Source organism: Passer montanus, unplaced genomic scaffold (genome assembly GCF_014805655.1).
Source record: "Passer montanus isolate IOZ18808 unplaced genomic scaffold, ASM1480565v1 scaffold40, whole genome shotgun sequence".
NCBI lineage: Eukaryota > Metazoa > Chordata > Aves > Passeriformes > Passeridae > Passer > Passer montanus.
In genome coordinates, this window is record NW_024368819.1 from 6,995,734 (window position 1) to 7,022,214 (window position 26,481).

Sequence of the window (26,481 nt, forward strand, 5' to 3'; positions counted from 1 at the left end):
CTAAAGCACCTCCCTGTTGGAGCTGACCACCCCCCAAGCTACCCAAAGCTTCTTTGTAGAACACACAGCAAGGACATTCATGACCAGGTTCACCCAGGTACAGTGGAAACTTGCTGATCCCACGGCACTCACATGTACACCATCTTCTGCTGAAGAAAATTTCCTAGCAAAGATTAGATTTCAAGATTCAATGTCTGATTAAAAGGGGAAAAATGTTTTGGGGTAAAGCAAGAATGCTTGTAGGAAATTAGAGGCAGACTTAATCCCCTGGGGGGGTTGACTCTGTTCCTGTTGCAGTCACTGCCCAAAAGACAGTGGTCCAGAAGTCATCAGCTGATTTAACTGAAGGACTGAAGGAATCACAAGTTAGTGAGGAAATACCAATCCACAGGAGATTCTGGTAAAATGTGTTTCATGGGGAATTAATCACATGAAAAGCCTGTCTGGAATTCAGCAGTGATATGGAAGAAATAGAGGATTCTGGCTTACTGAGGACACAACTGCAGATGGCACAAAAATCAGGAATAGGAATTAACAGATGAGGAAGGCCAGAGGGGGAAAAAAGCACCCTCTGGCTCCTTTGTTGTGATAGGAGCAACCAAGTAGTGAGAAAACCTGAGCCAAGGGGTCTGTATCACTTCTGTGGGTGCTCAGGAGGCTGGTACCAAAGGGTGTCCATGCCAAGGGTGGCTTGCCCAAGGGGACATATTTGGGGGCCACAGAATACTGAGCACCCCAGCACCAGGAGTGTGGGATGGGAGAGGAGGACAGAGCCCTCCTGATGACAGATGACAGATCCCTTGCCATCAGTGCCTGCCACTGGGCTGGGCCAGCTGCAAAGAGCTGGGAAAGAGCAGTGATTTGGGTGAGGGGAGTCTGATGGGCAGGGTACATTTAACTCATTGGAGAGAAAGGGAAGAGGGAATTCAATCACAATCTAAGTGTGTATGTGAAGGGGAGGGGAGGATACCTGTGGGGCTCTTTAATCTAACAGATAAAGGCAGGACAAGATATAGTGTCTCAAAGCTGAAACCTGCCAGATTTAACACTGGGCACAATTAGCTGCTGAAATGGGAGGAGTTGAGAAAGTCTCCAGCACTTGGAGTCTCTATGCCAAAGCTGGATGTTTCTGCCAGGAACAGACCATTGTTCAAGCACAGATGGGAATCAAAGATCTCAGCTGCTGAACAAGAGTTCTCAGGTCATGCTGTTCCAGAAAGCCAGCTGTACCTCTCTGCAGCTCTTCTGTCTGGATTTGTGATGGGCATTTGAAACCAGGATCAAGTCTGTTGGTCGCTGGTTGTTGGGACACTGTTTACAGTCACAGCTGAAATTTGTTATTATTATCATGACAATCACCATCATTGTCCCTATTCCTGCTACCATTGTTAATTGTACTAACGTAGATCTGGATCACTTCGTACTGAGGGCAGTAGGGACACTGTGCAGCAACTACAACAACAGTGTTTCTTGACCCAAAGAAAAGTTCTGTGTCTGTTAATTAACCAATGCATAATAGAAATTGCCTATCAAGCTTCCCTGCCCCTTCCCCTCTTCTCTTTTTTCATTAAATCCTTATGGATCACAATAGTTTACTATCAAAAAAAAAACCCAAAACCAACCAAACCTATCTCAGAAAAGTAACTACTTTATTTGTCTGTTTCACTGAATAGTGGGAAACCTAATCTTTACTGCCCAACTGGGTGTGTTTGGCTGTTCCTCAAACTAAAACAAGACTCGGAAGATTAAAGTGGAGCTTGGCTCAAGATCAGGTGAATCAGCACGTTTATAATGCCACAAAATGGCCTGCAGGATAGCCTTCTCTTCTGTAATTACACAGGGATTTTATGTGTACAGGCAAAGGAAGTAATTTGATTTATCTGTTCTAATTAAATATATGATGTGAGGAAGCAGTGATATGTCTGTTTAAAACATGCTTTAGGTTCTTTTGGTGAGAAAGTGAATGTGACTGTAAGTACTATGCTATAATGTGACTGTAACTTTCCCATTAATACTCACACACTTAAACGTTATTTATGTAAGAAACTGTAATGGCAGGTTTGGACTGGCATTTGGAATGAAATTTCATGCTAAGAACTGTACTCAGAATGAATGTGTTTCCAACTTTTTATATTATATGTGCTGATTTTTTAGTCCCTTGCAAGTCACTTGGAGTAAATCCTCCTATCCATGGAAGTGAAATAAAATCCAGTTACTGCAGAACCAGGACCAAGAAAGATATTTGAGAAAATTAATTCCTACAAACTGCAGTGGAAGCCAAGTATGGCCCACATGTGGCCATGATCTCTTTTATCTGGGAAACAGGCATGTTTCCTTAGGAGGAGTATTTGAAAACTGACATTCAGTATTTTTTTCTTATCTATTGGTAAATGCCTGATCACAAGAGTCCAGCCTTTGGTTTCAAGAGCCAAGATCAGCCCCGAGTTCTAACAGTGTTAATCAGAAGTAGTCAAGAAGACGAGGATTGTGGGGAGTTAAAGGAAAGGATTCATGAAGTCAAATTTTCGAATACTCCTTTAAAATGTAACAAGAAAGTGAATCAAGTTCTCCCATTGTACCTGTCTTATCTAGGGCCAAGACAAGCTCAAGTATTGTTTGGGGAGAGTCATTAAAAAATAGTGTCAGTGTTTTAAGACCACTAAGGATGTGCTGTCTTAACAATACACTATGTGTTTTGCAGATCTTTTCACATATTTCTGTGTGTGACTTTTTGAAAAGGACTGGGATTCCTAAAACCTGCTCAATCAGTGAAGAGGACAAGGGCTCTAGAGGGAAAAATGGTTTTGTGCTCCAGGTGCCTGTTTGCTGTAAGCTGGAACTATTATTTAATTATGTATCACTGTTTTGTAGTGGAGTGAGTTTTGCAGAAGGACTTCACGTTCCAGCTGCTTAGGAATGAGAAATTATGGTGTAAATTGGACAACAGCTTTGGGATTTTTGGGTTTTGGTTTTTTTGGGTTTTTTTTGGTTTTTTTTTGGGGGGGGGGGGGTTTTTTCTTTGTTTGGGTTTTGTTTTTTTCTTTTCAGAGGATTAGAGCTAGTCTTTGAGGGAGGAAATAGAATCTGAGCAAGCTTTTGTCCTGCTGACTGGTGTCATGCCCAGGGAGACATACCTGGCTAATAGCTTGTCCTGGGAACTTAAAATGAACATAAAAGAGAAAGGGTATTACCTGTACCATCCAGGAAGGCTTTGGCAACATTAGCCTGGAAAGCTACCAAGGGAAAATGATATTTCTGGAAGAAATTAATGACTTACTCAGCTCCTTAAGCTGGTGGTGCTAATGAGTCAGAGAGCAGGGCATCTTGGTTATGTAGTTGAAAGCTTTCTGCTGACTGTGAGAAATGGGTTTGCCAAGGAAGAGCCCATCCAAAACTTGCCAGCAAGCCAGGAAAAGGGTGAGGCAAGTACATCTGCTTCTGACTTTCAGGAATGGGGTGCACAAATACCCATGAAGGTGTCTGCTGGCTGTAGGTTTGCTCCCCAGTGCTGTTTGAGAGGTGCCCCATCTCCTCCCAGTGCCCTTTGTACCTCTGCTTCCCCAGGATAACAGCAAAGGCTCCCATCTTCAGTTTCACCCTGTACCCCGGGGTGGCTGGCATACAATTCATCCTCCAGTGCCAAGAAACCTGTTGTTCTCTGGAAAGTGACTGTGACTGCCCTAGATTCCCTCATCCAGGTTGTTGATAAAGGTATTAAACCAGACTGGGCCAAACACTGAGCCCTGGGGAGCGCCACTTGTGACTTGCCACCAGCTGGATGTAGCTCCGTTCCCCATCACTCTCTGGGCTCAGCCATCCAGGCAGTTTTTCACTCAGCAAAGGGTGCATCCCTCCAGGCCATGAGCAACCAGTTTTTCCAGTAGAATGTTGTGGGACACTGCGTCAAACAATTTACTAAAGTCCGTGTAAATATACCTACAGCCTTTCCCTCACCCACTAGGTGGGTCACCCTGAAATAAAAGGAGACCAAGCTGTTCAGGAAGGACTTGCCTTTCATAAATCCATTCTGGCTGGGCTTGATCCCCTGGCTATTCTGTACATGTACTCAAATTGTTCTGCTCCATCACCCTCCCAGGCACTGAGGTCAGACTGTCAGACAGACTTGTAGCTCCCCAGACCCTCCTTATGACCCTTCTTGTTGATGGGCATCAGATTTGCTAAATTCCAGTCAACTCGGACCTCGTTGGTAAGACAAAACTTCTGGTAGATGATGGAATGTGGCTTGGTGAGCAGCTCTGCCAGCTCCCTAAGTATCCTTGGGTGGATCCCATCTGACCCTTTAGACTTTTTCATTTCTGAGTGGTTCAGCAGGTCACTGACCATTTCCCCTGGAGTAATGGGGGCTTTCTTTCTGCTCCCCATCACTGTTTTCCTGTTCAAGGGGCTGAATACCCTTTGGACAACTGGGTAGTCCTCACTATTAACAACTGAGGTAAAAGAAGGCATTAAGTATCTCAGCTCTCTTCTCATCCTTTGTCACTGTGTTTCCCCCTCCATCCAGCAAAGGATGGAGTTTCTCTTTAGCCTTCCTTTTGCTGCTGTTGTATTTAAGCATGCTTTATTGTCTTTTATGGCAGTAGCCAAATTAAATTCTAGTTCATCTTTGGTCCTTATTTTCTTCCTTCATCATCTGCTAATATCCTCGTAGTCCTCCTGAGTTGCCTGACCCTTCTTCCACAAGGCACAAATTCTCTTTTTTTCCTTGAGTTCTAGCCAAATCTGGAGTCCTATTCTGAGTGCTGACATGGTTTTAACCTCAACACTTTCTTTAACCCCTACATCACTGCGCTCCCACATGAGAAACTTGCCATTTTTTGCTTCAAAATTTGCTGCCTCACACAATGAGACACAAAAGGTGACCAGTCTCTGTTGGCTGGATGCCTGATGTGGCAGGAGGTGGCCTGTCAGGACACAAAAGGTGTGTAAGAAGAAAGGCACCAGCTGCCGTCGGATAAGCAGGTGTTTTACACCCGCTGTGGGATAATCTCTGAGGTGCAGGCCATGAAACACCTTGCAAAAGAGCAGTGCCAGGGATTGCAGAGCTCCTCTGTGTATTGAGCAAAACCTGTTGGAAGAAGCACAGATTTTTCTCACATCTACGTGCTAGTGATACAGAGACCAAGGCACTCTCTTGTATGCCAGCTCTGAAATCCAAACGTGGAAAATCGCTTTCTCATTCTCTCAGCACAGGACACAGGGATTTCCCACACAGCCAAGTGAGAATCAGCTGTAATGGAAAGGCTGCTGGGGACTTTGGAGTTCAGGAGGCTCCCTTGTTTCCTCCTCTCCCCACTCTCTGCTGTGTTCACTGACACCAGCGGGGTCCTGCTCACTCTGCCCTGGCAGCTCATCTGGATCAGTCACTTGCTTTCCAGGGCACCCCTCAGACACCGTGGTGCTCCCTCCCCAGTGTCTGTGCCTGTGTGACCCAAACAGGGCACAGCACAATGGCACTCATGCATGCTGCTACGGGCAGTGCCTGCTCCTGGCTACTGGCTGCTTTCTCCTCTCTCTTCCAGCCTCTCTGGACCTCTCCTGCTAGATCTGTAAAACATCCTGTTCAGTCACTTTCAGCTGGTTTTAACCTACCTTGCCATATATATATATACTCAAATCTGCCCACCTGCAGCTTCTGATAAGACTCACGTGACATGCCAAATACCCTCCTGAAATCCTTACTTGTTGTACAAAACCCCTTCACCCCATCCAGTATAATCCTATTCCCCAGATTACTGCTCCGTTTTTGACAGTGATAAAACATGTGGACTGCTTCATTAGCTCACTGTGTGCACACAGACAATGTGCTAGGGAGACTCACAGCACTGCTGCTACTGCTGCAGCCTCCTGCTTTTAATTACAATTCCTAAATCCAAAACACTCCTTCCTGCTGCACTTCTTCTTGCTACTAATGCATCTGACATCTGACAGAAGGCCTTCTCATATCACCTGTAGCCTGCAGGTTGGCCATACCTATGGTCTTGGTTTTTCTCTGTCTTGCAGTGCTTCCTTTTTTTACTTCCATCATGTTAAACAGAAAGGCAGGAAATCTTAAAATGTGGCAGATGTTGTCATCCTCAGGAGCTTTGGTCAATTCAGCTGGACTTCTGTTGAGGTCTTGGGAGCATGAGCACAATGTTTGAGCTGGGGGCAAGCTGGTATTCAAAAACCTGGAATTTTCATTGCCCCACAAGACCCATAGGGAAGGATAAAGTGAGTAAAATTGCAGGTACACATTTTATCCCTGAACTTATCATATTGAACAGTGACACTGTGAACTGCATGATCATTCATCAGTGGTCAGAAACAAGCATGGCATCACTACTGTTCCCTACCAGGGACTATGGGGCTCGTGACTCCTTAGAAGAGTTCTCCTACCCTAATTTTAAGTTTCACCCAGTGTTATGGTCTGTTTGTGAAAAGAAGGTCTTGAAGAAAAAGACCATTGGGAACACCCAGTGGTCTTACAAAGACAAAGTGCTTTGAGAAAACCCAGCTCTGATGTAGGAAGCCATAAAAATATATTATGTTTAATTAGGGAATCTGTCCATATGTACAGGTTATGTCTGTCTCTACACACATACAGAGAGAGAGATGGATATATCCACACCTTACACACTTTGCTCTTTCAGTTTTCTTGTTCACCTAAGGTTCTGTTTCAGAAATTTTCCACCTCCTGCTTAACCTTCCTCCTTCATGATATAATAATAAGCATTTGTTGCTGCCTGATGGCATCTAGTTCAAATACCTAGCAAGATCAAACTCAGGAGAAAATAAATGGGAGTCACAAGGCCCTCTATAAAATAGCCTACACCTTTCATGGACTGGAATGGATGTTTGTCAGTAATGAGACACTGTAATTAAATTAAATAAGCCTTGGCAATACCTCTGCCATATCTGCCTGTACAATGCTCCCCTAAGCAGCAAAACTCCCACGGGAAATTAAATCCACTGTGTGTGCATTAGCCAGCCTTATTGTTTGGGTGTTCCTGCAGCTGAGAAACCCTCACTACTGTCTCTGGGAGGGAGGGGAGGGAAGGTTTTGGGCTTCTCTGAAATTTGGGTGCATTTCAAGAGCAGACACCACCTGGGTCACTCTGACATGTCTGTCCTGGGGTGCAGGTGACCACGACAGGCAAAGAGGTGGAGGAGACACCTTGGCTCTTCTCCTTCATTGCCTCCCCTGCTGTGGGCTCTTTCCCCTGCTGCACATCTAAGCATGGGTATAATGTGAATGAAACAATAGTAACAATAGTAATCATCATCATCATTAAAACACTGAAAAATCATGCTGCTTTCCTAGGATGAAAAGGTGCAAACACAAGTTGTCCTTTTCTCAGGAGATTACTTAGTCTAACTCCTCAAGTGGCCATGGTGGTCCTTCATTATTCATTGAAGTGGTGGTGAGCTTTCCAATTTTTGGGAAAGTCATGAGAGCCTGAGCACAGCAAAGAGCATTCTGACGATAATGCTGTCATGACAACTTCTCTCTTTGTCACAATAGGTGTTTTGGGGGAACTCAGTGCTTCTCAATGATGTTTTTTCTTATTAAAGGCCCCTGTCACCCTACAAAAATGTTGTGGGGTGAGAGAGGAACTATTTTGTCAGCATGTTTTTACCTAAAAGCACTACCACTTTCAATATCCTTCTGAATTATCTGCAATTCATACTGTAGGAATTACTCACTTGTTTTTGTTGTCTTAATGTAGTTTTTCTTAAATTATCTGCACATTAGACTGACTACACATTAGACTGGAGAAAAAATACTAGAAATGTGTGAATTAACGTTTTCTAAATTCCCTCACTAGACAGGAAAAATGAAAGCACAGTTGCCTACACAATGAATGCAAAGTGTTGGTTTGACATCTTTTACTTTTGAAAAGTAATGTAGCCAAACTCAGCTTCAGAGTTTTCTTTGGAAACCAAATTTTCCAAACTGTTTCCCAGATGTAATCAGTATTCTCATATCTTTTTCAATCTGTTAGACTTGAGATCACACTTTTTTATGAACAAGGTGTTAAAAAAATTGCTTGTATCTAAAAGTGATGTAACACTTCAATTATTTCTAAGACGAAAGCTATCAAACTGTTTTCTGCTATTAAATATGATGGTAAGGGTGACAACATAGCATTGTACTCCAGTGTAATTAAGTTCTTCCTATTTTCCCATGAAACGTAGCTGCTTCAAAGTGTATTCTCAGAAAATGCTAACTTGTTCAAGACATGTAAATTGCTCCAGAGTGTAATAGCTTCTGCATTACCCTCATTTTCATGTAATTTTCATGTAATTAGCTTTTTTAGAAATTTTTGGTGGATTTTTTAAAAGTAGGACAAAAAAAATCAAGAGAAAGAACTGGGAATAGGTAGATCAGTAATGAGAATGTCAATTAGAATATAAGACAAATAAAAAACAAGAATAGTAGTAAAGGAATTAAGAGCCTTTCAATGACAGAAAAGTAGAGATGACTATATTGCTTCAGGTTTGAGGAGAAGGTGTATGCAAGGTGAAACACTACAGATACATGCAGACAAGTATGGTTTAGACATCAGTTCAGCATCTTTTCCTAAAAGAATAATGACACAAAGGTATTTGAAAATTTCATTTGATCACTACTTTCACAGAGCATACGTACAGGAAACACTAAAATGAATGTCAGTTTGGTTGACAACTCTAAGAATAGAATTGACAGACAGAATTAGTAAAAATCAGAATCAAATCAAGGACTTACCAAATAAAAGTAAAATATTCCAGAGAGCTGAAATAGTCTATCTGTGTGCAAGGGGTCTGTGTCCTCTCTCTTCGCTGCGTTCACAACTGAGCGCTCCACAGCGCGGCGGGGGCTGCTGAGCGTGACTCCTTCCTTGTCCCTACAACACAACACCTGGTGCTGACAGCTGGTGGGAAAGGGGAGTGGACTTGGTACCCTGCTCTGATTTGCAGGGGTAATTCCTGCAGTGCCATTGCAGAAGTCAGAAAACACCCGAATATCAGTTGTGTAGAGAGAAAGAAAGAGAGCAAGAGAGGAAGAATGAGAGAAAAGAGGAACGAGAGGAAATGTGGAAGAGAGAGATGAAAATAAATAGAAAGAAAGAAAGAAATAGAGAAAGGGGGAGACAAAAAGAGAGAAAGAGAGAAGGAAGTAAAGAAAGGAAGGAAGAAAGATAAATAAGGAATGAAGGAGAGAGAAATGAAGAAAGAAAGAAAGAAAAAGAACCAGAAGAGCCATCCCTCCATGGAAGCTTGGTCAGATGCTCAGCTCATGTACACCAGCAGAGCTTATGTGAGCCTACTCCAGCTGAGACCAGCTCGGATCTTACCTGTGACATTTACACTTCCTAATCAAGTCAAAGTTTAATACTGTGGGGAAGAAGGAATGGTAAATGCAGCTTTCAGTTGCTTTGGAGGAATTGGGAGTCCTGTAAAACTACGTGTCATCTTGGGACAGAACAGTCGGGCCACCCTGCTCATGGTGTGTGGTGAGTGACATAGGAAGAGGTGTGCTCTGTTCAGCCTGGTGAGAGCTGAGACTGAGGGATGTCTTTTAGGAGCTACTAATTAATATAGTGAGCTAATTAATATTCACTGTTGCTGGTTTTCAGAGAAAACGCTTTGGGCTTTGTCACCAATGGAGCAAGTTGGTTTTTCCTAGACTGAAGCCCAGCAGCAAATGAAAACAGAGGCAATGTGGGCACTTAGGTGATCTGAGCTCCAAAATAAAATAGGAGCTGCTTCACCTGTGACCTGGGCTATGGATAGGTGATACTGCTAGCCCCTGGCAGTGGTGCTGGTGAAGTCTCTGGACACACTAAATTTGCTAAATGAAACTCCTCAGTTGTTAATTTGTGCAACTTCTTTCACTGCAATTACTTGCATTCAGCATTGCTGCAGGATATTTGTCCTATCTGCTGGATTTCTTAAAATAATGAATAGTGTCTTGGCTTCAATGCCAATGGGTTATATAAAGGACTGTGCAGAGCTGCTGATAAAGGGGAAATCCCAAATACAGGCAAAATAATTTGAGACTTATTTGTGGTTGAACAGGCAAGGGCAAAAATATTGTTAATCATATCAGATCATAATTTTCTTTAAAAACAGATTAGGTTTTCATGACCCATGGCATTAATTTTAAATAGATATCATTATTAAAAAGATCTCTGTTTGTGGGTAGATGTGTTTAGATGAGTTTGGGGACACATTGTTAACATGCTGTGAGAAAATAATTAACTTAGTTAAAAATCTCAAAATATAAGATTTTCTTGCATCTGGGATAAGGAAATTTTTCTCTTTTAGCGGAAGAATATACCCATCAGAATAAGGTATCCTATCACCATTAGGGCAGTTCATCACTTTGAACTATTCTTTCACAAATCAGTGAATTTTTCCTTTTGCAATTTAGAAAGTTTATTTAGAACTCTTGCTCCTTTGGGTAGGAACTATATCTCCTTAGAGCCAGGTATAATTTAGTGTGCACATCTCTGCTTTTTTTTTTCTGGCGTATAAAATGGAAATGCCTGTCAGCTGTTGAAAACAATTGTCTTTGCTGCTATGCTGTCATGGCACACTGGTTTCATTTAATATTTTATCCAGTCCTTTTCATACACATTGCAGCTCTTTTATTCGTTACTCACTGAAGCTCATCCTGATTATATTAACAGCACATTAAATTCCTGTCCAGCTATGGTTTCACAGTGCAAGGAGCAGCTCTCAGTGCAAACCTAGGCCCTGATGATCCTTAGCCCCAAGCTGGTGATTTGTGGAGTTCTTTTTCTGGCCTTTCCATGGTGATTCTGGCTGTCTAAATCCTCTTCCAAAACTGGAGGTCCCTAGCATAGGGAACACTTACTTTCAAAATTATGCTGTATCATTTAAATTTAGTCATATAACCTGAAGACACTTTTTATTCAGTTTTAAGAGTTATATACACCAGTTGGAGGGTGATAAACTCAATTAACTAGCTGCTATAAACCTTATTTAAATCAAATTAAGTGCATTTCTGCAGTAGTTAGCATCTATTTCATTAACTGTGATTAAAAACTGCTTGGGAGTTAAATTGGTGTGACTTTGACTATAGATAAAGCCAGGGGAAGACAGAACTGGCAGCTGAGCCTGAGCCAGACTGGAAAGTCTGGAGTTCTTCTTTGTACCCAGAACACCAGGGCTTTGTTTCTTTTAATTAAAACTGGGATCCTACAGAATGTAATAGATGTTGTTTAGAAAAGCTGCCCTCTTGTTTCTGATAATTGGATTTTTCTAGCCCAGATAAATATCCTACTATGCCATTTCACTGAGTCCAAGAGGATTCCTCCAAATAATTAAAAAACGAGTGCTGAAGACTATAACCACCTCATTAAGATAAACTTACAACAACATGTTGGGTTCAAATAAGGAGTTCTTTTCTTTTTTTTTCTGGAGAAAGGCCACAGTTTGTTTAGCTTGGCAGCAGCAACAAACTGATTTTCATGTATGCAAAAAAAGCCATTACTGCTGAATCACTGTCTCTCAAGTAAGAGGAAACTGGACTAGCACACTTTTACAGGGGAAAAAACTAATTTTGAGGTGATTGCAGCAAACAAGTAATGAAAAGTAAAATGTAGGTGAAAGTGTAAATATTTCAACAGAGCTTCTGGCATGTAGTCTCACATCAAACAGAGGCTGTCAAACACACCTGCCAATACTTGATGCAAGAAATAAAAACTACTCTGTTTATTCATCAATAAATGAATAACAATAAATGTAATAATAAATGCATTTTTATTGTTTATGCTCAATATATTATGTAGAAATATATGTAGTAATACATATTAAGAAAAATGATGGATTGCTATATCAGCTAACCAGCTGATATTATAATGACAGATCTAATTCATGAGCCATTTTTTGTTAGTCTGCATTTCTTCCTAAAGAAAAGATACAGAAAATTTCTGATACAATTTATCCCTAAAAGATAGGGATAAACCTAGGAAAGCTGGCTAGACAATCTAGGAAGAAGTTGTTGGAAAAACTTCAGTGGAAAAGTATTTGCAGACACTGGAGGAAAATGGGAGGGTTAAAAAGGTCCATGTGAATGTTTTAAAAATAAATTTAAATGACCAGAGCTGTAACAATGAACAGAGTCAGGGGGTCATCTGCATTTGGTAGCCAAGAAGGCCAATGGAATCCTGGGGTGCATTAGGAAGAGCAGTACCAGCAGGCCAAGGGAGCTGATCCTGCCCCCTGCCCAGCCCTGCTGAGGCACATCTGGAGTGCTGAGCCCAGCCCTGGCTCCTCAGGACAAGAGAGACATGGAGCCCCTGGAGTGGCTCCATGGAGGGTACTAAAGATGCCTGAGGCTCTGGCGCATCTCTCTAATGAGGAAAGGCTGGGGGAGCTGGGCCTGTTCAGCCTGGAGAAGAGGCACTGAGAGGGGACCTCATCCATGCCTGTGAGTGTCTGAAGGGAGGTGCCAGGAGCATGGAGCCAGGCTCTGCTCGCTGCTGCCAAGCAATAGGACAGGAGGCAATGGGCAGAAAGTGATGCACAGGAACTTCCACCTGAACATGAGGAAGAACTTCTTTACTATGTGCGTGACTGAGCACTGGAACAGATTGTCCAGAGAGGCTGTGGAGTCTCCCTGACTGGAGATATTTCAAAATTTTCTGGATGAAATCCTGCGCCATGTGCAGGAGGGTGTCCCTCTTTGAGGAGGGAGGCTGCACCAGATGAGTCACTCTGGTCCCTTCTAACCTGACCCATTCTGAAAGCTGTGTGTGCTTGTGTTTATCACATAGGTGAGTCACTGGGGCTCAGCTTAAAACAAGTGCAAACCTAAGTTTAAATCTGAGAGCAGATGGATAGTGCTTGCACCTATTGAAATCTTAATCGTCTCACGGGGGCTTCACTTCTTTGTGAGAGCTGGTTTTCAACTAGTACTTGTGCAGTGCATAGCTTTACTGAGAAATTCTTCCCCGTGAAATGTTCACATCAAATGTTCTTAAGTTTAGTAATATCACATTTTCAGAGGTGAATTGTTAGTGTATACTTATAGAAATATATTATTTTAAAGCAGTATTTTAAAAATGTCTTATTTCTGGCTCAAATCATCAGCAGTGCCTTCTTTACTACATAGGTCATCTGTCTGGACTTCTGTGAGGCTTTTGACATGGTCACCCATGACATGCCTCTCTCTAAAGGAGAGACATGGGTTTGATGGTTGGACTGGTTCAGTGGATGAGGAATTTATTGGATTGTTGCATTCCAGGGCAGTGGTCAATGGCTCAGTGTCCTGATGGAGATCAGTGACAAGTGGTGTTCCTTAGGGGTCTGTACTGGGACCAGCATTGTTTAATATCTTCATCAATGACATAGATGTAAGAGATTGAGTGCACCCTCAGTAAGTTTAAAGATGACACTCTGAAAAATGGGATGCCATCCAGAGGACTATGGACAGGCTTGAAAAGTGGCATAAATTGTACCCACAGCTTTCTGTTCAGCATATTTTTTTGCATGTTCCCTCGACAAATTATCCTTTCAGAAACCATTTATATTTTGAAAAGCACAACATTCTGTATTTAAGAGGTAGGATGTCCCTCTTCCTGAATTGATGTAATTCCCAGTTGCCTTGTGCTCAACTGCAGAGATCCTGGTTGTCAGTGCTCAGGATTTCTCCTCTTTCTTCCAAGCAGTGTTCAGGCTAAAGCACTCACTGTGCACTGTGTTCCTCTGCATGCCAGACTGCCACATGCTGACAAGCACCTGCCAGCAGCTATGGGTTTTGTCCTGGGAAATTCCAGGTAAACATGATCCCTCAGCCTCATGCAGGTAACAGCTGCTACTTTTGCTCAAAGGGAATTCCCACTGACTTTGATCTGTAAGAGAGGACATCACCCTGCTTTGTCTCACTGCAGTGAGGTAAGGCAGTAGCTAAAATGTTTCTCAGGGCCATGTGATAGCAGTAACTTCACAAGCAGCAGGTCAGAGATTTTTACACTGCATTCCTTGGTTATACACACTTTACTCTTAACAAAGATCTTCTCTACACACTCCGCTGAAAGCACAACTGGAGTCTGAGCCAAAATACAGCAAGTTAGGATACAAATACCAGCTATTTCTCTGGTATGACCTGTGGAAATCTGCAAGCATGTTGGATTTTTGCCTTTCCACCTTCTAAATTTGCTGTCTTCAGTGCAAGGAAAAACAATAAAGTTTTAGGAGGTCTGTTCTTCATTGCACAATAAATAAATATTATTTATTATTTGTTAGTTATTATTTATTAACAAATATAATTTGTTAAAACAAAAAAGTCTTTAGCTGTGATTACTAGGCACGATACACTGGCCACCCTTCTGTGCTTATTTTATGCTAGGCATTGAAGAAATGTGTAGTAAACCTGGTCACCCAAGGGAGCTTAACAAACATCTCCTGAAAAGTGGGTGAGATGAGAAAGTAGCTGCATAGGCAGGAAAAGCAAAAGGAGGACAACAAATACAGCATGAGGCACAAAATTTCTAGTTAGTCATATGACAGCTGCACTGACCATTTATACTCACTAGTCCCAACTTTAAGCACTAAAATGTTGATATTTCATGTAATTCTGGCCTAATTAAGGCACAAAGATCCATTAAAAGCATTGTATTGCCCACAACTGGTGGGTGTGTCAAACAGGCAGTCACTTAGACAAGGTAGCATCCTGCCTTCTGACCATCAAAGAAAGATCCTGGGGATTGTGTAAGAGCATTTTCTCTCTGCAAACGTCTGATAGTACTATTCAACATTTGAAAAGACCTCCTCTAATACTAGGGCTATTGAGAAAGCCCCAAAATGTTCCAAGTACTTTTAGGACAATAAGCAGCCAGTGCAGAAATGTAGGTTTTGAGTGTGTACTCTAATCCAGAAGTACTTGTCAGAGATGCTTTCCTGGAGGAATACTTCTGTACAGCCATGCTCTCAGGTGCAAGAAGGGCTGCTGAGTGCAAGTGAATATTTTGAGCCACTCCAAAGCACTGCTTATTCTCATTTTATGGATAGGCCCTGCCACCATGCTGCTGTCCTTGGCTTTGGAGAGCTTCAGGGGAGGCTTTGCCTCATGTTCAGTGGCCAAGGCCATTAACCAGGGCTGGACATATCAGGTTGTGAGCCATGTCTCAGCCCCAAGCTTGCTGTGTGTTAGCCAGTCACTGTTTTGCTGAGTCCTGTTTCCATCTCTGCTAAGCTGGAGACAGCAGTATTTCTGTACCTCACAGTGGGAGCACCTTTTATTCTCTCAGCATGTTCTCTTTGTCATCTTGTAAACACTGTCAGGACCAAACCTAGGGATTCTTATACATTTCCCTGCTCTGGCTGACTGGACAAGTAGCAGCAGGTCCAGCCGTGCTGCTGGAAGTCTGGCAGCCCTGGAGCTGCAGATGGCTCACCAGCATGTTGGGCACCCATTCTGTCTACCCAGCAAGCATCTATTGGCCAAGTCTGTGCTGTATAAGACCCACTACACCATGTGGAACGGATTTCTGAGGTGCAGAAGCCCACTGCAGGTGTTGGTCGGTTTTTCTGTGTTTTCAGGGCCGGTGTGACGGCTGGAGGGAGGCAGCCTGTGATGGGGCGCTTGGCTGGGCTGTCGCAGGCTGGGGCTGGGTGTGCTGGTGTGCTCGTCCCCAGCTGCCACCTGCTGAGCCTTGAGGAAACAGCAGCAATCCCTGCCCGTGCGCCAGCCTTCCTCAGGCGGGGACCTAAAGCCATCACTGCGTGCCGAAATCTAAAACTGTAGCCAGGGGCAAATGCTGAACATTGTGTCACTGGGCATGTGGAGGAAAATCAGCCACTTCTTCAGGTGTCCAAACAGGAACAAGGGTGCTCACTGTAGAACCTGCCTGAATTGCTGGTCTGGAGGTGCAGATGAGAAGTCCAGAGTGAGAGAAATACAATGCAATAGAAGATAACAGCTAATCCTTTACATGAACTCATAGAAATACAGTGCTTCTGTGTTTCTATTTATAGGAAGAGGAGCTCATCAGAAGACTTTTGAAATCACAAAAATACTACTGCAGCATTAGCTGCAGGAGACAAACTTCCTTTTCCCTTAAATAAATCCAATACCTTCATGATTTAAACCAAATTCAGCTCAAGCAGAAGTGCACCAGTACTTTAGAGAGCTGGATTTTGTTTGTCACCATGATGCTATAATAAACTTGTTGCTGATCCTGGCTGTAATGCTCATTTTCAACTGACTGTTGTATAGTTTGCAAAACATGCCACAGATCCTTATACTTAAAATAAAAATAATACTTATCCACCAATATCAAAACCTTTTCTAAGCAAGGTTATTTTGCCATATATGTTTACAATGCCCAGCAAAATGGGATCCCATAATAATTTATGATGCCTGGAGAGTAGTGTGAATTGAAAAGAAGACTGCTCTGACGTAAGTTATGCATACCAGGTATGTTTTATTTTTAAAATAGTGCCTGAAGAAAAAAACCCAACAATTTGTTGTAACAAAAAAATAAACAACCACCGCTAACGACAAAACAACAGCAAAAAACTATGGTTTTACCTACATCTAACAAACCTGTAATGCCACCTGCTGGGGAAACACTAAAAGTGAAAATGAAATCTCCAGCAGAGTACTAATTGCATTGTCTTTGTTACTGATGTCTTTCAAAAATTTTACTGTATTAAAAAAAGCTGAAAAGATTTTAAGAAAGTTAGATGAGTAGTTGTGACTATAATCAGGACGGTGTACTTTGAAATACCCAAATGATAGGAGTTTCTTTTCAATCATACTCAAAACACTGGCTACTTGCAATCAAGAAATAGTCCCCTTATTTTCTCTTTCTTCATTCCTAAATTGTCAATAAAAATTTTCTGAAATATATTTGAATTTTTTAATATGCAAAGAATAGCTTATTAGCATATCTGACTCCTTATGGACATCACTTAACACTCAGCAATACAGAAGAAAAAAAAGCCATTTTCTTAAGCCAGCCCCATTATAGAGCAAGTACATACAACCTCACATGCAGCACTGGTCCTTCTAAAGACAAAATAGAAATAGGAAACAGTGGGGCCTATTTCAGAATATCCTTAAAATGTTTTATGCCAGCATGAACCTGCTGATACCTGACAAGCAGCTCCTCATGTTCAGGTGGAAGTTCCTGTGCATCACTTTCTGCCCATTGCCTCCTGTCCTATTGCTCGGCAGCAGCGAGCAGAGCCTGGCTCCATGCTCCTGGCACCTCCCTTCAGACACTCACAGGCATGGATGAGGTCCCCTCTCAGTGCCTCTTCTCCAGGCTGAACAGGCCCAGCTCCCCCAGCCTTTCCTCATTAGAGAGATGCTCCAGAGCCTCAGGCATCTTTGGTACCCTCCATGGAGCCACTCCAGGGGCTCCATGTCTCTCTTGTCCTGAGGAGCCAGGGCTGGACTCAGCACTCCAGATGTGCCTCAGCAGGGCTGGGCAGGGGGCAGGATCAGCTCCCTTGGCCTGCTGGTACTGCTCTTCCTAATGCACCCCAGGGTTCCATTGGCCTTCGTGGCCACAAGGGCTCACTGCTGGCTCATGGATGGCTTGTTGTCCACCAGGAAATCATACTCAAAACACTGGCTACTTGCAATCAAGAAATAGTCCCCTTATTTTCTCTTTCTTCATTCCTAAATTGTCAATAAAAATTTTCTGAAATATATTTGAATTTTTTAATATGCAAAGAATAGCTTATTAGCATATCTGACTCCTTATGGACATCACTTAACACTCAGCAATACAGAAGAAAAAAAAGCCATTTTTAAGCCAGCCCCATTATAGAGCAAGTACATACAACCTCACATGCAGCACTGGTCCTTCTAAAGACAAAATAGAAATAGGAAACAGTGGGGCCTATTTCAGAATATCCTTAAAATGTTTTATGCCAGCATGAACCTGCTGATACCTGACAAGCAGCTCCTCATGTTCAGGTGGAAGTTCCTGTGCATCACTTTCTGCCCATTGCCTCCTGTCCTATTGCTTGGCAGCAGCGAGCAGAGCCTGGCTCCATGCTCCTGGCACCTCCCTTCAGACACTCACAGGCATGGATGAGGTCCCCTCTCAGTGCCTCTTCTCCAGGCTGAACAGGCCCAGCTCCCCCAGCCTTTCCTCATTAGAGAGATGCTCCAGAGCCTCAGGCATCTTTGGTACCCTCCATGGAGCCACTCCAGGGGCTCCATGTCTCTCTTGTCCTGAGGAGCCAGGGCTGGACTCAGCACTCCAGATGTGCCTCAGCAGGGCTGGGCAGGGGGCAGGATCAGCTCCCTTGGCCTGCTGGTACTGCTCTTCCTAATGGACCCAGGATTCCATTGGCCTTCTTGGCCACAAGGGCTCACTGCTGGCTCATGGATGGCTTGTTGTCCATCAGGACCCCCAGGTCCCTGCCTGCAGATCTGCTTCCCAGCAGATTCTTCCCAAGCCGGTGATGGTGCCCAGGGTTATTCCTATCCAGATGCAGGATCCTGCACCTCCCTGCTCATTTCTCCAGGCTGTTGAGATCTTTCTGAAGGGCTTCAGAGCCCTCGGGGCATTGGCCACTCCTCCCAGCTTTGTGTCATCAGTGAACCTGCTGAACTTGCTCTGCCTCTTCATCCAACTCATGGTTATCAAGTTAAACCTCCGAGGACACTCTAGTGACAGGCCTCCACCTAGACCCTGTTCCACCAATCACAACTGTTTGGGATCTGCCATTGAGCCAGCTCTCAATCCGGCTCACTGTCTGCTCATCCAGTCCACACTTCCTGAGTTTGACTATGAGCATATTGTGAGAGACAGTGTCAAATGGAGAATCCAGGCCAGTCACAATTCTTCTTGGCAGAGTCTTTGAAAATCATTACACAGGATTCAAAAGTATCTTGTTTCCTCATCATTCACTGGGAACGGAATTTAAGCTGCAGAGAATGATGTTAAGTGAACCTAATAACTGCCAAGGCTTGTAAAATGTGGGAAATGCAAATCCTAAAGCCAAAGAGGTGTTTTGGTTGGTTTTTTTTCTGTGTTTTGCCTACATCTCTTGCATGCTATTCACTCTGCAAATCTGTACAAACACTGCTGCTCTACAGAAAAAAAGCAAATGGAAAGTCAGTTTTATGGACAGAGAACCATTAAGCAGGGGTACAGTTTTCAAAATAAAACAAATAGAAACTGTGAATTAGATAGATTTACCTCAAAGTGTCTCTAAAGTAGGCACTTGTTTTCATTTTGAGATACAGCCTAGAAATACAGTGTAAAATTATAATTATACAGTAGTAAGATGAACCTCTGGCTGCAACAGTAGCAGAGGCAGTTTTTTAAACAGACTACAATGTATAACAAAGTATCAGGATAAAGATAATAAATATATCAAAGTAGCTTAGACATCAAGTTGTTAGGCACTTTTAAAGTACTTTCAGATGAGAGGGATGGAAGCAGAAAAGTATTTTTACCCAGTTACATTTACTGAAAGGAAAATAAACAAGCTGTTTGTGTCGGTTATGCATTTTCTTCCTGAAAGGAAAAAAAGGACTTGGAACATTCAGGACCCTTCTCATTTAAAAGTCTGTAACAAAACACAATGGAAGGCATCAACAGTTGGGAAAACAAAGGCTGTCAGTCCATCCACTGCAGACTTCCTGATAAATCCTAACCCCAGTGCAATTTAACAGGCCACATCATTAACAGCAAAGACCACTCCACTAGCAGCACAAATGAAAACTGTTAAGCCTGACTTTATCAAATAGAGGACCTACAACACATTAGTAAGCAGATGAAAACAGCACAGTAACTTTGAGGCTACTCATTGGCCTAATTAATGAGAAGAATAAAAGAATTTACTGAGACTCTTAACACTCAGAGAAGAACTAATAAACATATACTTGGTAGTTGATGTGTTTTGACATGTAATGGTTTCACTTCCAACTGGACCTTTCTGTTTCACTGAAAGGTCACTGCCTCAGGGAGTCTGTAGATGACTAAGACATTTTGTTTGGAGGTGCTTTTTTTCTATTTTGTTTTTTTACCCCCAACATTTTTAGGTTTTTTCTTTTTTTTTAATGAAAAATTTGCCTAGTCTGTGTGAGATGAATGGAAGTGTGTTTGCAGGAAAGATCATTTAAAACATATACATACTTGCAGCACACAGTTGCTGTGAAGCTGATATTTAAAATGACCTTGCATCAGAAGATGGCTGTGTTCCAGTGGTTTTTATTGTGGTCCTCTGCCAACTTCATCCCAAATACTAGATATTGTTGTGATTCAGAAAGATATGGAAATGCAGCTGACAAAACAGTTGATGAAGATGAATAAGCTGAGGAAGGAGAAGTGGAAAGCAGATGTCACTTGCAGATTATCTTACAGAAATGAGCATGCAAATCTTACTTAAATTTGTGAAGGTCCACTGATGCAAATGACAATATATTTCCCATGTTAAATCAGACCCTATGAGACATTATCTTCTGGTCTTCGGCGAAGTGTTGGCTTGAGAAACATGGCTTGCACTCTTGAAGAACTGCAATTTCATATATTAACACCATAGATTAATTTCATATATTTAAAGTACATTTTTTTCCCTGGCATTTGAGGGCTGTTCAGCAGAAGGCTCTCATGCAACCTTGTTTCTAGCAGATGAAATGAAAGGTCAAAATATGATATAGGAGCAGACAGTGTGATTCTCTGTTCTGGGTCCCTAGCAACATAGGGAAAAAGTTGCAGTTTTAGCTTTAGGCACAGCTGACATCATCTCTGCATTGTTGTGTCTCTTGTATGTGCACAGCATGATCTGGAAAGCAGGGTATAATGGAGACAATCCCACTGCAAGGCTGATGGCAAAAGCCGTGCACAAAAGAACAGTATATGCTACGTACAGCACAGATACATCACCTTTCTCTTTGTCGTACTCCTCAACATGTTCAAATGATTTCCAGATGACAAGTTTTGGTAGTATAGAATTAAGGTGGGATTTTAAATTGTTTTTTAAAGGCCTCACAATAACCTGGCACATTTTAGAGCCGAAGCTGAAAAATAAATTGCTACATATGTGAAGAGGAGAAATTGCTGTGATGGGCCAGACCACTTCAATTCAGTTCAAAGCCCTAACACTAGTGTCATGTAAGAGAAACTTCAGAGGAAAACACAAACTGAGTTGGTTGTGGTTAGCTGAGGCACAGCAAGTTGTCTGTTGTCTCTCTTTCGGGAAATAAGAAAATCTTACGCTGCAGGGAGTAGGAAAACCTTAACTTTAATCCAAACATCTTACCTCTTTGCATTAATTTAGTACTCTAATGAAAGGTGCTTGTTTCCTGTATAAAACATTCAGGTCACTTTCTCTCTAAGAAAACACCCTCACTTCTGAGGCTGTCACTGTCCAGCTTAATGCCTTACATACACAAGAACAGAAAGTTCTGCTGTGCAGGTGTGTGATGCTGCAGACAGCTTGCTGGCATGGCCAAGTGCCTGTGATAGAAGCTGAGCCCTCTTTTACTGTGTTTAATGTCCTACTCTTATCTGCAGTGACTTTCTACCTATCTGTACCTATTTCCACAGGTCCAGAAGATGGACTATTTGTTCCATTACCCAACAGAAAACAGTAAGGGAGCAGCTTGCTTTTTTGCAGCCAAAAAAGCTACAAGGTGAGCAACCTCCCACTCTGCCCTTCTCCTAAGTCACGGAGGTCAGTGTAGCAGCAGCTCAGATGTGGCTTTGTGCACCCATAACCTGCCAAAATGGGTGCCCTGGACTTGAGATTTCTGTATTTACTGATCTTCTCTGCTTGCAGTGTGTTCTTATGCAGCAGCCAGTGCCATGATGTCAGGACACGTAGGCTTATGCGAGCTGGCATTCAGCTTGGCAGGTCAGGTTCAACTACCACTGAACTGCAGCTGGCAATTCAACATACACAGTCTGGCCATGAATCTTCATGAACACGTAATTATGATCCAGCCTCTGTTTGAAATGACAGAAACTACACCCAGCCACCACATCTAAACATGAAGTCACGGATTTCATATCCTAATTCTGTGTTATTTTAAAAAACAAACAGAACTCTTGCCCCTCGTTGTAAATCAGGTCTCAAACGTATTTATCCACAGCAATTCAGAGTGTTCAAACATACATTTTATAAACAAAATACTTTTATTGACTAGTACATGGATTATTTTAAATCAAGGATTAGCATACAGTTGGTATTAAACTACTGTTTCAGTTCATTTCAATGAAGTCAAAGTTACTGTAGATTAACCTCAGGAGGCAATATTTATCTGGAAAAAATAAGTTTTAAAAATTATAGATGGAATTTCCTTTTCCTCCTTTTATTTTGTGTGTTTTGGCAATATAGTGTATACTAGAAAATTTATCTAATAGAGCATAACACTAAGCAAACCCAGAACTTAATGGGAACTGTTACTAGACTGTTTAATTGTTTTGTTCCCGCTTCTGGTGTGAAAATCATCCCAACGTTACATTTATGTTTCCAATTTACTAGATATAATTATTTTTCATTATCTTTTCTGCAACAGCTCTATCTAAGAGAAACATCTTGAGTGTTTAGAGATACTCCAGACACCTAACCCAGCTTATTGGGTAACTGCTTTTAAGAATGGCCCTAGATAGAGAAAAGTCTTGTATTGTTTCTCCTTGTTTTATAGAAGCATCATAATGGTGTTTCCCTCTCTGGACACCAGTAGCCACATTCAGCCTGGTACAGAACTCAAAAATGAAAAATATACTCAGGTGTGGCCTCTAGAGACCCCACTGTCACCTGAGTGTGCAGTTTCTGTGGTTTTTCAGAGACAGAGATGAAAAGAAATGGTTGGCCATGTGCAAAACAAAGAGCAGTCTCTTCTAAAACAAGAGACCCTTTATACAATAAGCAGGCTCAGCATGCCACTTCAGAATGATGCAGTGGCAAGAGAATATGAGCCTCAACCTAGATTTAAAAATGGTAACCTGGTGCAATATACACCTATATATTTATGTATCTGTATCTCCTTCTGTCTCCACAGACAGACTTGTGAGTTACTACTGTTTGTTATTTTAAATATCAGCTTATGAGAAACCTCATTCTGACCTAAGTTCTACTACCCTGCTGCTGTGCAAACAAGGCAGAGCCTGTTACCCTGTAGCTCCTTTGGGATGCTGTTGTAAGAAAAGTTGTTGCTTTTGTATTAGATGGTATGGTTAGATTACTTCAGGGATCCCTCTAATATTTTGGATACTTATCCATTTTTACACAGCATCCCTGACAGGCTAAATGATCTTTATTATTCTTGTCTCAATCACCAGTTCTAAGGAATGTTATTAGAAATGCTTTGCTCATCAGCTAAACCAGTGACTGCTTCCATGCCCTTCAAATGCAAACCAAAGTCTTAATTTAGGCCTCTTCCTTCAGAAGATGTGACAAGTCAGTGCCACTGGTTCATGTTACTGTCTACTGTAATTGGATTGTTTTCAGTATATGCCCATTTCCTCAAAGGAACAGGTGGGGTCTGTGTCTGTACTCTTCCTTGACCTGATGTCTCAACAGTCTTGGCCAGGTAAGACAAGGAATGTGGGCTGCTTTACCTTTTCTAATGGACAACTGGGAAAGGGGTTCCAAATTTAGTGAATATTTCTTTTCTTTTTTTCCCCCTCCTCAATGTAGGAGCAACATATTTTGATCCAACCTAAACTACTTGTCAAATAATTTAACCCAAACCAATAACAGCCTTCTCTAAACTGACTGTCATCCTATGCAAGACTTAACTGCATTAACTTAGGTCCCTTTGTTTAATTTGACATGAATGTTTTTAGTATATAGGATTTCTTCTACACACCCATTTCATAGTGGGTTTCTGTACTTCTAATTGCTGCCCACATGCCAGACACTCTTCTGCCAGTAGCCTAAAACCCCTGTTCTCAAAAGATCTGTCATGGAATTATTCTAAAATATAAAATTTGATTTCTCATATATGGTCTGATACTCATCCTGGTGAATATATAGCAAATAGGGCTGAAAACCACAGACTTGCCAACAGGTGTTTACATTTCCATTTAATATGAGAGTACTTCCCCATTATGTAGTAAGAATATGAGGCACAGAAAAAAAAAATAATGTAATGATCTGGGAAAGGGAAAGAAATCTTACTGTTTTAGAGAGTTGTCTACTACATGTAGTGGAAATATTTATGTAGTAAGAATATGAGGCACAGAAAAAATAATAATGTAATGATCTGGGAAAGAGAAACCTTACTGTTTCCTACATGTAGTGGAAATACCACATATACCTTATAAAGTTGTATACAGTACTAATACATAGGACATAATTTTCCAGTTTCCTGGAAGAAAGTAATGAGAGCCATTTACAGACAACTAGCTTGTATTTTCTCCAGAACAAATCACATGAATTACACATGCAAACTGGAGTAAGGAGGGATTATACAGCAGTGCCATTAAAACAGTCAGGAAAGCCACTGGTCCTACAGTTGAATCTGAGTAGTCATACACCCCAGCAAGACCAAGAACAGTTTCTCCAAGAAGTCTTATCAAAATTCACTGATAAAATCAGACAGAACAATGATATTAGCTTCTGAAGAGTCTGACAGTACAGTAGCACTATTTAAAATATCCCTATTTTATCCATTTCAACAAAAATCATAATCTGAATTACCAGTATACTGCATATCTGCATAAACACCAAGATATTACAAAGTAGAAGCTTATTCATCAAGTCCCTCTGATTAATGGTCCCCGATAAAAAAGCAAATTTTTGATGTATGTTTAAGTAGTTTTGGCAAGAGATACAAGTTCCATAAAAGAAAAACCACTGCAAAGTCTGAAAAAAATTCTAAAACTTGTAAAAAAGATCAAAGGTAGAGCATTTCTAATAGTCTGAGAAATAATAAAATTCACTCCAGTTCCTGAGATAAACTGTAGATCAGTTGTGAGGATTTACCAGATTTACCACACTCTCTCACTTTCCCTTACACCCTGCACACAAGGTCAGAACTGAAGCTTCTACCAAGCTTACAAATCAGCAAAGCATGTGAAAGCTCAGAACATTCAAATTTTCTTTTCCACTATACATACAAGAGACTGGCAACTTCAGTCAGAGACAGACAAACTTCTGTCACAGTCTGTCAAAATAATTTCCAGACAGAGGCAGTACCTTTAACTGCACTTGCATCATTTAAATTAATATAATTCTGTGCTTCTGTCTGGTTTTCACTGACAACTGTGCTCTTATTCATCCCTCTGCTGTTTAAAAGAGACCACAGATGAGTTCAAACTCCTAGGGTCAGACTTTTAAAAAGAGCATCTGTCACCTAACAGCTCAGCAGGTCTCTGTATGCTGGAACCATCATCAATGTGCTTCATTTCTGCTACCCACATGGTCAGTTTCTAACTTAGCATTAGTGTTGTGCTCCATCTTCTGTAACACTGCTGGAAGATCCAGTACAGAAGCAATAATATAATGAGGTACAGGGGAGATATCTACTGGGGCAGTCATTGCTTTGTTTAACCAGACTGTTGCTTTCAAGCCAGCATTCAGGCCTCCTTGAATATCTGTATCTAGAGAGTCACCGACCATCACACACTCTGCGGGCCGCACCCCCAGGAGATCGCAACAGTAATGAAATATGGACGGCGCCGGTTTCTCCTCTTTCTGCTCTCCCCCCACAACGATGGCATCGAAGTAGGGCTGGCAGGCGCACGCCTCGATCTTCTCCCTCTGCGTCTGGCGGTCGCCGTTGGTGAGGAGCAGCAGGCGGAGGCCTTTCCGCAGCTCGGTCAGCATGGCCCGCGTGTCCTCGGCCAGCGTCAGGTGCTGCAGCCGCGTCGTCTTCCACAGGTAATAGCACTCGGCCGCCAGGTCGCGGTTCGCCTCCCCCCCGATGGTCTCCTGGATCGCCTCCTCCCAGTGCGAAATCCGCAGGTCTGTGATGCACATCTTGGCGGGATCGTGGCACTCCTTGAGGAGCTTGGCCTGGACCTTATCGCAGACGGCGCGGGCCTCTCGCTCCCCGTAGTGGTGCTTGGACTGCAGGGCGCTGATCACCTGCAAGGGGCGCGGGGGCGCGCGTCAGGGCGCTGCGGGGCCGCGCGGCGCGCTCCCGGGAGCGGCGCCCGGCCGCCTGTCAGCGGGGAGGGAGCGGGACACGCGCGGCCCCGCAGAGCGGGCCGGGAGCCGCGGGCCCCGCGTCGGAAGGGGGACAAGGGCAGTACCTCCTCGATGGCGCGCCGCCCCGCCGCCGCCGTGTCGATCAGCGTGTTGTCCAGGTCGAAGAACACCGCCTTGACGCCGTGCAGCCCCATGGCGCCGCCTCCCGCGAGAGCCGCCCCGCTCGGCCGGCGGAGGGGAGCACCCCGGAGCGCCGGCAGAGCCGCCCGCACCGGGCACAGCGCGGCGGCGCCGCCCCGGGCCCGCCCCTCACGTCAGGCCCGCGGGGCGGGGGCGGAGCTCGGCGCTCCCAGGGGCCCCTCCCGCCCCCAGAAAAGGAGGGCTGGAGGCACGCAGGGC

The 26,481-nt window shown here is 42.9% G+C and overlaps 1 protein-coding gene across 1 annotated transcript; it reads right to left on the bottom strand.

Moving 5' to 3' along the window:
* Positions 1-24,152: 24,152 nt before the first annotated feature.
* Positions 24,153-26,382, bottom strand: LOC120506927 (N-acetylneuraminic acid phosphatase). The gene is made up of 2 exons (XM_039719064.1): positions 26,187-26,382; positions 24,153-26,019 (listed from the first exon to the last, which is right to left on the bottom strand). The coding sequence occupies exons 1-2, from the start codon at positions 26,274-26,276 to the stop codon at positions 25,324-25,326; spliced, it is 786 nt and encodes a 261-aa protein (XP_039574998.1). The 5' UTR covers positions 26,277-26,382; the 3' UTR covers positions 24,153-25,323.
* Positions 26,383-26,481: the final 99 nt, after the last annotated feature.

Bases quoted from the DNA above. Each gene is read 5' to 3' on its own strand.
- LOC120506927 (XM_039719064.1), bottom strand. From the start codon at position 26,276: ATGGGGCTGCACGGCGTCAAGGCGGTGTTCTTCGACCTGGACAACACG. The intron at 26,020-26,186 runs GTACTGCCCTTG...CGCCCCTTGCAG, and splicing joins GGCGGCGCGCCATCGAGGAG to GTGATCAGCGCCCTGCAGTC.